General features: G+C 45.3%; 1 protein-coding gene across 3 annotated transcripts in view; it reads left to right on the top strand.

The window, feature by feature from the left end:
* The window catches only part of POLG (DNA polymerase gamma, catalytic subunit), a 155,118-nt gene that overhangs the window by 33,455 nt on the left and 109,648 nt on the right, over positions 1-12,015 (top strand). For all 3 annotated transcript variants that reach the window (XM_073568694.1, XM_073568693.1, XM_073568695.1), the window contains exon 4: positions 3,000-3,167. In XM_073568694.1, the coding sequence (XP_073424795.1) occupies positions 3,000-3,167 (168 nt within the window). The remainder of the gene's footprint in view (positions 1-2,999; positions 3,168-12,015) is intronic.

Genomic DNA, 12,015 nt, shown 5'->3' with positions numbered 1-12,015 from the left:
TGTTTTGGGTCATTGTCCTGCTGGAAGACCCATGACCTCTGAGGGAGACCCAGCTTTCTCACACTGGGCCCTACATTATGCTGCAGAATTTGTTGGTAGTATTCAGACTTCATAATGCCATGCACACAGTCAAGCAGTCCAGTGCCAGAGGCAACAAAGCAACCCCAAAACATCAAGGAACCTCCGCCATGTTTGACTGTAGGGACCGTGTTCTTTTCTTTGAATGCCTCTTTTTTTTCTCCTGTAAACTCTATGTTGATGCCTTTGCCCAAAAAGCTCTACTTTTGTCTCTTCTGACCAGAGAACATTATTCCAAAACGTCTTAGGCTTTTTCAGGCAAACTCCAGCCTGGCTTTTTTATGTCTCGGGGTAAGAAGTGGGGTCTTCCTGGGTCTCCTACCATACAGTCCCTTTTCATTCAGATGCTGACGGATAGTACGGGTTGACACCATTGTACCCTCGGACTGCAGGGCAGCTTGAACTTGTTTGGATGTTAGTGGAGGTTCTTTATCCAACATCCGCACAATCTTGCGTTGAAATCTCTTGTCAATTTTTCTTTTCCGGCCACATCTAGGGAGGTTAGCCACAGTGCCATGGGCTTTAAACTTCTTGATGACACTGCGCACGGTAGACACAGGAACATTCAGGTCTTTGGAGATGGACTTGTAGCCTTGAGATTGCTCATGCTTCCTCACAATTTGGTTTCTCAAGTCCTCAGACAGTTCTTTGGTCTTCTTTCTTTTCTCCATGCTCAATGTGGTACACACAAGGACACAGGACAGAGGTTGACGCCACCTCTGACAGGCGCGGGAGCGCTTCCTTCTCTCAGCACACATCAGCCATTTATCTTGGTATTTCTTCTTGAGAGATTCTCCTCTCCTTCTGCACCCTTTACAAACCTCCAATATTGGAATAAGCGATATTATGATAAAGGCTCGTGCTGAGCCGAAACGTCTTTTATTTATATCGCTTCCACTGTGTGCTCTATTCCTGTTTGGCTCCCACATGTAATAAAATGAACACCTATTTGCATGAAGTCTGTTTGAGTGTGCGGTGAATTTAATTAACTTGTAATTAGGACCTACTGGTCCGTTGCACCTGCACCTCGTCATGATTGTTACCAAGTTGGTTGCTTTTTTATTTATTTTCCTTTTATATAGTGAGATTGTAGAATTTAGAGAAATGAGAAAACTGTGATGAAGGTAGACTGGTTACTCAGAAAGCGAGATAAAATAGTAATTTTGTATTAATAAGTCAAAGCTTATGGATGAAATTAGAAGAATAGTTGGTTGAATTATCACCAAAAGTATGTCAAATCTTTTGTAGAGCTACAAGAAGATTCAACAACTATAAAACCTGATGGGAAAAGGTGGACAATGGACGAAAGCGAACTGTCTGCAAAGAGTGAACTCTGCCTTGAACAGTCTTTGCACTCTACTTCAAACCACACAGAGTGCCAAAAAAGCCATTTTTTTATCTCTCAAAGGTTGAAAAGACTACAGTGGGATAAAGCTTGTGTTAACTGGAAGAAGGAACAATGGTGCTGAATCATTTGGAGTGAGGAGAGCACAATCCCCCTATTCGGTAGAGATTGAGTAATGTATAGAAAGAAAAGATTAGTATCTGGACTAAATTCCATCTACCATGAATCACCCAGTTAGTGGTGAGAACGGTGGATGAATCACAGCAGAATTTGTCAATTTTTGGGGCTTTAAATGCGAAAACAACCCGTAAATTAAATACTTGCGCCTAAACTGAAGCCTCCTGCACTTGATTTTTTTCCCAGATGAGGCCTTTGTTTCAGCAGGATTCAGCTCCACGTCATGTTGCTGCATTGGGCAAAGAGAGTTTTTAAGATAATCCTATTGCACTGATAGAATAGCCTAGAGCAGTGGTCCTCAACCTTTTCTGACCATGAGACTCATATTCAACTCTAAAAGGTGGTCGCGAGTCCCGTCCAGCCCCGCACCCCACACAGTAGTGACACTCGGAACCCACCACAACCAGTGTAATGATAGCCAAACTTTCCCCAAGGAAAGCAAACTGGGACCGCCCCACTCCCATATAGGCAGTATACTTACATCCAAAGGTTCCAACTCTACGTTAATCAGTATTCTCGTATCAGGCACTCTCACTACACTATTGCATCCAGTTTCAAGCACCAGAATCATCATCATCTCCTGCTTATAATATTTATTTCTCTCCCTTAGCCCTCCTGTGAGAATATTCACATCCAGACCTGCTTTTCTGTGTGTGGCTACTCACTGAAGTCATCATCTGGAGACCTTCTCTTCATAGCTGGTTGCTAGATCTGGTGCTAATGTACCGAGCTGGCAGACAGTCGGGAACCATGTATAATGGGCCTGCGAGCCACAGGTTGAGGATCACTGTCATAGAGCTAGCCATGGCCTTAACTCCAATAAAAACCTGTGGAGTCAATTAAAGAAACTTGTTGCTCAGAAGCAACCAAGGAATAGCCATTAATGGAAGCAGTGATATCAACTTGGTCTCACATTATAACTACCAAAGAACTAAAAAATGTGATTCACTCCATGGGAAGATATGATAAGGCCGTAATAAGGTTTCCCAACTAAGTGCTAACTGACCTGTTGAGAAGTTTTGAATTATTGTCCTTTCAATGTGTTTCACTTTTCTTGTCTATAACCGCTGATTGGCTGAGATGTTTTTCATAAAATTTGTTGCGTTATCTTCTAGATTACATATATAATTATATATAATTTTTTCAATTAAAAAAATAAACCTGTTATTGTGAGCGATAAAACATAAAAATTACACTTAAAAAAAAAAAAAAAAAAAAATGTTTCTGCAATTTTAGCCACTAGTATATAACAGCATGCGGTAAACACCTAGGTTCCCCCTACGGGACGTTACAGGCATGTCTCTATTCTTTAGTATTTTGATAAAAGATGATCAGAATGACACATTTTAATAATACATGCAGACTGAGAATGACAACTTACTGTTCTTTACTGTTCCAGGGCTCAAAAATGCGATTTATGGACACGATGAGCATGCATATGGCTGTTTCAGGCCTTACTGGATTTCAGCGGAGCTTGTGGATGGCAAGTAAATATGGGCGGAAGAAAGGATTGCAGGAGGTTAAGCAGCACATCATGAAAACCCGCAGCAAGGGTGGTGGCCCTGCAGTGAGTACCGTATGCAGACGTCTACCAGGGAAATATTGCACTAAAGCTTTAGTTTTAACTTTGCTATCCTTTATGGACGGTAAATCTGGTATGGAGAGAATGTCATCAGTATTGCAAGTGATTATTCGTCACCTTCACTTCCGGTCTGTGCACCCAGAGGGTTAAAGGTAATCTGTCAGCAGGTTTTTGCTACCCCGTGTGAGAGCAGCCTGATGTAGGAAAAGAGACCTTAATTCCAGTGATGTATCACTTAGATTACTGGATTCTGCAGCTGTGGCACAATCAGAGTTCTTACATGTGTCATGTAGCAGAGCTGAGAAAGCTAAACCCGGCCCAACTTTGTACATGGTCTATTGACAGTGAGCTGATTATCATAAGATGGAGTGTGATTGCACTAGGTCTCACATGCAGTGTGGTCCTAGCAGTGATAATCTCCTAGTGATAAGCCTCTCATTGTAAGTAAACAGCACACAGCCAGATAAATGACATATTGCTGAATTCTGTGTTTCAGCTGCTACCTCATGCTGTCCTCCGATTGCACAGCAAAACACTGCTGACAGATTCCCTTTAGCAATGACGGGAATAGCCAAGCGAAAAGAGAGTAGTCGGAATCCGAAATGTGATATAAAAAAATGTAGCTTTATTTCTTCATTTTAAAATCATGTATCCTTCATAGAAAGATGTGCATCCACCATATGACACATTTCAGCCTGAATTGCATTATATGGTGCATGCACGTTGTCTTTGTATGTAGCGATACGTTACCTTTTTTATTACCTTCTTTTCCTCCTTCTGAAAAATGTTATTTTATAATTGTTACTTATGTATGTGAAAACATTCAATCTGATAGAAATTTAATGTAATAGTACAAAAGTTGCGCATCTGATTGCATTAATTTTAATAACAGATTTTTCATAGTTAAAGGGAACCTGTCAGCAGGATAGAATCATAGAATCGTAAGGGACCTTCTGGGCCATCTGGTCCAACCCGCTGCTCAAAGCAGGATTCGTTAAATCATCCCAGTCAGATGTCTGTCCAGCCTCTGTTTGAAGACTTCCATTGAAGGAGAACTCGCCACTTCTCATGGCAGCTTGTTCCACTCATTGATCACTCTGTCAAAAAGTTTTTTCTAATATCTATCTGTAGGTTACCGTGATATTGAATATCTAATATCACGGTAACCTACAGACACTGTCAGGTCGGCGCTGTTATACTGATTGCAATGATACATTGGTTGATGAAATCCATCTTGTGGATGTTATTAAATCTTTATTTTCAGTTTAGAGTTAATGATGCGCAGATCTGCAGTCAAAACACAGATGTAAAAAGGTTTGCGGATTTGGTGCCAAAAACGCAGCAGATTTGTTAAAAAGGACATGTCAGAAAGAGAGTGTGTGGGCGGAGAATCTAGATTAGAGACGATCTTGTTTGAAGCCCATCAACAATGGAGGTTGGACTTGAAAATGACCCTTTTCTTTCTTTTAATATATCTTTATTTAGCTAACAAATCCGCATGTAAATCTGCATCAAAAAAGCTTGAAATCCGCACAAAAAAACGTGCGGAATTTCCACTGCGTTTTCTGCCAAGAGATGCAGAAACCGCTCAGAAATTTCTGCAAGCAAATCTGCAACGTGCACACATAGGAAGATTAAGGCTACTTTCACACATCAGGTTTTCGGCGTCAGGCGCGATCCGGCGTCGTGCCGGAACGCCGGATCCGGCAAATGTTTTGTAAAACCTGATGTGCCGGATCCGGTTTTCTGCCGGATCCGTCTTGTTCTTGACAGACAAAACCGGATCCGTCTCATCCGGTTCATCCGTTTTTCTATCCGTTTTTCGACGGATTACGCCGGATCCGGTTTTTAAAATTGACCCTTGTGGCCTTCCGAACGGGATTGGCTACTGGAAAACTATATATAGCGTGTTCCTACAGCCCTTCTTTGACAGGTTGTAGAGAAGAAAGTGCAGGTTGGAGAGAAGAGCAAGTTACTGGCGAAGATGGATGTTGTCATTGGAAATATTACCACTAGAAGTTCTGTGACGGTTTCAGTAATGAGGGACAATTTTGCACTATACTTTATGTCACCTCAAGGCAGAGTACACTGGCAGGATGACAGAGTGTGAAAGATTTGTGCCCTAACCAAACTTGTGTACCTTCTGGACCAACAGTATATACCTTTGCCAACCAAAGTTGGCTATCTTGTCATGGTCTTACTATTTTTAGCTTTAGGCCACCGGTGTGTACCTGGTTGTGTTTTATGCAAAGTATTTCACCTTTTAACAAAAGTTGTGTTCATTGTTAGGAAATCACCAACAATAAACACAACTTTTCAGGTGAAATACTTTGCTTCAAACACAACCAGGAACACAACTGTGGCAAAAAGCTAAAATTTACCCACAGTTATACCTGGTTTTGAATACCTTTTTACCTTTTAAATACCCTGTATTTAACCTTTTTTTTAAACATATTTCGCCGCAGAAAGAAATGACAGACAACCAGTGTAAACAATAATTTAACTTTTATTTAAATTTTTTTTTTTTGTGTAAACTGTTTTTAAAGTTAAAAAAAACTTTTTTAATAAAGGTTTGAAACCAACCAAATGGGCATTTTTATTACAAAAAAACCATTATAACTCGGTGTAGTGTGGGGTGGAAATGCTGCTGGAGGGGCTGCGGGACACTTCGACAATGGGAGTGTGGAGAGAGGACTGGGATCGTGGTGGGGAAGGAACAGTTAGAGGTGATGGTGTGGAAAAAGATACAGAATGGGTGGACATGTGGGAGGCAGAAGAGGTGGTGGGCGGTGGAGTGGAGGGTTGGGCATGGACTGTAGGAGCAGATGATGTTGATGGAAAGTTGTATGGGGAAGGAGTTTGGTACAGGGAAGGAGTTTGGTACGGGGCAGGTTGCTGGAAGTGGGGAGATGTCTGGTACTGGGGAGGTAGCTGGTACTGGGAAGGTTGCTGGTACTGGTGAGGTTGCTGGTATGTAATAGGAGGGGGAGGATGGAAAGTGGCTGGAGGGGGTGCAGATGTAATAGGAGGGGGAGGATGGAAAGTGGCTGGAGGGGGTGCAGATGTAATAGGAGGGGGAGGATGGAAAGTGGCTGGAGGGGGTGCAGATGTAATAGGAGGGGGAGGATGGAAAGTGGCTGGAGGGGGTGCAGGTGGAGGAACTACAGTGGTGGGAGGTGGAGGTTGGGAGGTAACCTGCTGTAGAGCACCGTGGCACGAATGCATTACATGCATCTGCTGGGTAGGAGATAGTGTTGCCATGCGCTCCACAACAGACCTGAAAAAGGTGTGGTTTGGCGAAGATCTTGCTTCTGAATGCATGGTTTGCAGAAGTGTCTTCACCTCCAGAATGCTGGAGTTGATCTGCTGAAAGCCTGCGGAGATTTGCTCTGACAAGACTTTTAGACAGTTCTGGAAAGATGCATTCAGATGCAAGAACTCTGGCGCATAACTCTTTTCCTGACCCCTCTGCCGCTGCCGCCCAGTACCCGCAGGTGTACTAGAGGTGGCAGGGGCAGAAGGGTGGGGTAAAGGGAAAGCGATCTCCTCACCAGCAGCTTCATGTAATGTAGGCAGCCACGATGCTCCTGTGCTGGTGGATGGGACAGATGGGTCGAATGTGTGGGAAGGCTGGGAAGGTGCAGATGTACCGGGGCGGTCGAAGTGTCCCTCGGTGCCGGTCTCCTCAGGGATCGCCTCAGAAGGGTCCAATCGTGCAGGCTCCTGAGTGCTGCTCACCGTGCTGTGGAATAAAGAGAAAAAAAAACAATTAAAATACTGACATGGTATGGCCCTGGCTGAAAAAAAAAAGTTACATCTAACATTTTTTTTCACATGTGGTGTGTAATATTTACCTTCTAGTGACCATTGTTTCCCGGAGGAACGACAGGGCTTGTGCGTACTTGTACTTGCTCCTGCGTCCTCCAGATCCACTCGGGGCCCGCATCTCTTTATTGAACTCCTTCTTGAAACGATCCCTCACAGACCGCCACCGATTCACAATTCTGTTCCCTGAAACGAGAAAGGAGTGGTTAGTATACAACATCAGTGTTTCACAAACTCCAGTCCTCATGGTCCCCAGGGGTCATGTTTTCAGGATTTCCATAGTAAATAGAAATCCTGAACACATGATCTGTGGGGACCACGAGGACTGGAGTTCGGGAAACACTGGTTTACATCAAGCAACCGGTACTGTATATACTTACGCTCTTTAATCTGGGCCCGAACATCGAGGTCCTCCCAGCGGCCCACAAGGAGCGAACAGATTTCCTCCCAGAGTCGTCGGGTAACGATAAGGTCAGCATGGCGGCGGTCAGCCATATTCCAGAGCGGCTCCCTTTCTCTGACGAGATCGATGAGGTGGTCCACATCGAGTCCTCCATCCTCACCGTCAGAGTCGGGAGCACGCTGTGAAGGCTGTTAAAGAAAAAGACAAAAATAACATAATTAGCCTACACAAAAGAAATGAAATAAAAAGTGCAAAAAAACAAAGCAAAAATATTTATACTTACACACTGGTGACCGCCGCGTTGCTGTCGCCGACGACCCTGGGAGGCACTGCGAGGACCTCTTGGCCGAGCACCAGATTGGGAAGACTAGAGAAGAAAACAAATAATGTTATGTCTTTGGATGTAGGCATTTGTTTGCTGTGTGTGGTCTGCAGAACATTGTTTTCTATGTGTTGTGTGTAGTGTGATGTTGTGTTTCTGCGTTTGATGCAAAAAACTTACCAATTGTGAGCCCACTCCAAGCGTCTGTCCACCCCTTCCTTCTTCTTCTGGGAGCTCCTCTTCATCTTGTGAATCCTGTTTTGAAATAAAAGGCAATGAATAGACATATATTACAGAGATGATGGATTTTGGAAATAAAAACTTACCGTCAAACGCTGACGATGCGAGGGAGGGCTCCCAGAAGATGATGTGCTGTCTTCCTGGTGGCCACACTCCATGCCTGTGGGTGGTGTTCCACCTGCTGCCATTGCTGCTGCTGCTGCTGCTGCATCTATTGGGCGGCTGTTGAATAAAGAGAAACAAAGGGCCAATGAATATCTTGATATTCAATAGCCCTAGTTTGGAGGAATGGGTTATTTGATAATTACCGTCTCTCATCTGCTGCTGGCCTCCCCTCCTCAGCATGTTCCATTTGCTGCTTCATTTGGGGTGGTGGTGGTGCTGATGGTGCTGCAGTGGTCTCCTGCCTTCTCCTGCTGCGCTTGGTTGCTTTCTTGGGTGGCATGTTGGGTGTGGCTGTGGGTCCCACTGTCTTGCTTTTATATATGTCTTGTGGGCAGAGCTACTGAGCATGCTCAGACCAAAAAAACCGGATCCGGCCACCGGATCCGGCTTTCGCCGGATCCGGCGCATTGCGGCGCTCATAGACTTTCATTGTGTGAAAAAGCCGGACGCGCCGGATCCGGCGTGTCTGGCTTTTACGCCGGAGACAAAAAACGTTACAGTAGCCGTTTTTTCCAGACGCCGGATCGCGACACATTGCCGGATCCGGCGAAAACCGGATGAAACGCATGGCCATCCGGCGCGATCCGGCGCAAATGCAAGTCAATGGGGGGGAAACTGGATCCGGCATTGCATTTCGCCGGATCCGGTTTCTGTCAAAAGCGCCGGATCGCGCCTGACGGCGAAAACCTGATGTGTGAAAGAGGCCTAAGGCTATCGCCCTTCGGATGCTGGCTGCTCATGCAGCCGGATGACTGCAGGGGGCGCTGTGTATACCTCTGGTAACAGTGATGGCTCACCAGAGGGACATTTATGTGATGGCGAGAATTTTTTTAATGACCACACAATCTATCAAGTGAACACTAAGGAATCGATCTTTTCCTTTGTTCGCACTCGCCATTGTTATCGCTGCGATCGCTTGTAAACATCGGACTCATTAAATTAACTGGCCGATTAAGATGAACCTTCTGGCTCTGCCAGCGTGCGGTTGACTTAGTGTTTAAATTGACAAATATTGCCTCTGAGACTTCGCGGGTCAGCCGCATTTTTCCTACATTAATGTGAACACTGTTTCGCTAGAAAGTCATGCACTAGGCACGGATGCGGCCATGTAAGGAGGCCGCTACTTGTATCCGTAACCTGAGGACACGGTTGTAATCAAACTCGACAAAGGAAGAGAAGATACAGTTAAGTTATTGCCTTCTAATTGGTGGGATTTGTCCACATCGGTAAACCTGGTCGTCTGTACCTGACTCCAAATCATTGTGTGAGCAAGCATCGGTACTAATGGAGGATTATGGGGCCACCTCTGGGATCTCCATATATTAGCAGAATAGGGGTCTTTGTGTCCCCTATGGGGTACTCTAGCAAGAATTAGATAAGGTGCAGCTATCTCCATTGTGGGTTTATGGGAGTAGTGAAACACTTGCATATTTCAGCAACAGACATAAACTACGAGAAGGAAAGCCTCATGCATGGCCTTTTTTTCTGGATTGCAAATGAGGGAGAAGGAGCTACCCATTCTCCCAATAGATTGGCGTTCTGGGTGGGAAATTGGCACCACTCACATATATATGCATATACTTTCAGTGTAGGTAATGTATATTGTTAGTAATATGCCTTTAAGTTTCATTGTACCTCACTGGGATATCATAGAATGGTAGAGCTAAAAGGGACCTTCCAGGGTCATTGTGCCCAGCCCCCCTGCTCATTGCAGGACTCGCTAAACTATCTCAGACAGATGTTTGTCCGAACTCGGTTTGAAGACATCCATTGAAGGAGAACTCGCCACCCCTCGTGGCAACCTGTTCGACTCACTGATCACCCTCACTGTCAAAAAATTTACGGTATTCTAATATCTAATCTGTATTTTACCCTTCGCCACGACAGCACCCACTGGAGGTCCCGTCTTGTCTCTGGTGCATTGCTTACAGAGCTTTTTGGGAGTAGGAGTCAGGGAGAGGTTGAGAGCATAAAGCGCATTTTGTGTTTAGATTTCTTTTTTCTTCGCCTGGAAGAGGGGGAGACATGGCGAAAGACAAGGGGGGAAGTCAGCTTAATAGGCAGAGTATATATATTGCACACTCACCCAGTGAAGCTTATAGTACTGGATCAGATGGCTGAGACCCCGTCCTGGATCTTGATTCTCCCGCCTCACTCCTGCGAGCGGTGTCCGTGCATCCCTTGGCGCGGTCCCTGGAGGAGCTGCCCCCAGCAGAGTCCCCTGCCGGAGCGTGCACTTCACCTGGAGACGACATGGCTCACCGCCGCTTACCTCGCGGTGCTTCTTTAAATAGTTTCCCCTCCTTTTTTTTTTCCAGCAGGAAGTCGCTCCTACCCTCCGGGTTCCTCGCGCCTGCACACTTGCGCTGCCTCAGCCATCGTGCCCCGGAAGTTCATCCATTACTTCAGGGGCTTGGAGCATCTGCGCCGGCCGGCTCCCGCGCCGCCGCTCTGTCTGCGGCCCGCGCCTCTCACTGCTGCCGCCACCGCTGCCTCTTTCTCTCTTTTTTTTTTTTTCTCTTCACGCCACTGACACACTTACCCCAGCGGCGGCCTTGAGAATTCGGCGTTCACCCGGCGTGCTCCCAGGTGAGACCGGGCAGCCCTCCCCGGACCCGGTCATCACCCTATCCGTCAGACGAGGGGGGAGCCATCTAACGGAACCTCCCCCGACGCTGCCTCTGGACCTCAGCCCCTGCCGTTCTCACGGATACTGCACAGGCGTCGTGCACTGGCCCAGGTATGTCTTCCTGTAGGATAATCCTGGGAGTTCCCTGGGAACAGGAAACCAAAACTGAGAAGGAAAGGCAGACCGCCCCCTTTTATCTTTCTGTAGGGTTTCCTGTTCCAATGGGGCGAATCCGATACCTCCAGTGGGTGCTGTCGTGGACTCATTAAAAGAGCATTACTGGTAAGTAATCCGGCTTTTTCTCCCATTCAGTTTCATTCCATTGCTTCTCGTGTTTCCATTTGCAATTGAGAATAAAGATGATCCCTCAACTCTGACATCGCTTCAGATATTTGTAGACAGCTATAAAGTCTCCTCTTAGTCTTCTTTTTTGCAAGCTAAATTTAGTTTAGGTTATAGTTTGAAGTTCGCTCTCTATCCTGGTAGCTCTTCTCTGAACTTGCTCCAGTTTTTTTCTATGTATTTTTTAAAAATGTGGTGCCCAGAACTGGACACAGTATTTCAGATGAGGCCTGACCAAGGAGGAATAGAGGGGGATAATTACTTCACATGATCTAGACTGTATGCTTCTCTTAATACATCCCAGGACTGTGCTTTCCTTTTTTGCTGCTGCATCACACTGTTGACTCATGTTCAGTCTGTGAGCTATTAGTATACCCAAGTCTTTTTTACACGTGCTGTTGCTTAGTTTTATTCCCCCTATTCTGTAGATGTAATTTTCTTTCCCAGATGTAGAATCTTGCATTTCTCCCTGTTGAATACCATTCTATCAGTCGCTACCCATAACTTATTTATTCATTCTGGCAGCGTGACTTGGTGGTCAAAAAAGGTTTTGCAACCCTGCGCTAGATATTCTGTGTAAGACCCATTATGTTCTCATCTATATATATATAAAACTGAATGTATGTATGTGTGTATCACCAACCAATCACGAAGCATCTTTCATTTTACCAGAGCTGTTCAAAAGAAGCTGAGCTGTGATTGGTTGCTATGACCAACAGTTTTTCTTGCAACCAATCACTACGTATCTCTCATTTGACCACAGCTGGTTAAAAGTAGCTGAGCTGTGATTGGTTGCTAAGAGCAAGTTTTCCCACTTGACAACACCTCGGCAGACACTGACATGGTGGGAGAAATCTAGCATCTTCGAGAACATAAGCTCCCAGCCATTGTCTGCCCCCCTGAAAGG

Source organism: Dendrobates tinctorius, unplaced genomic scaffold, assembly GCF_039654945.1.
Source record: "Dendrobates tinctorius isolate UK_male_01 unplaced genomic scaffold, ASM3965494v1 ptg000022l, whole genome shotgun sequence".
Taxonomy (NCBI): Eukaryota; Metazoa; Chordata; class Amphibia; order Anura; family Dendrobatidae; genus Dendrobates; species Dendrobates tinctorius.
This window is presented reverse-complemented; position numbering and strand designations above follow the sequence as displayed.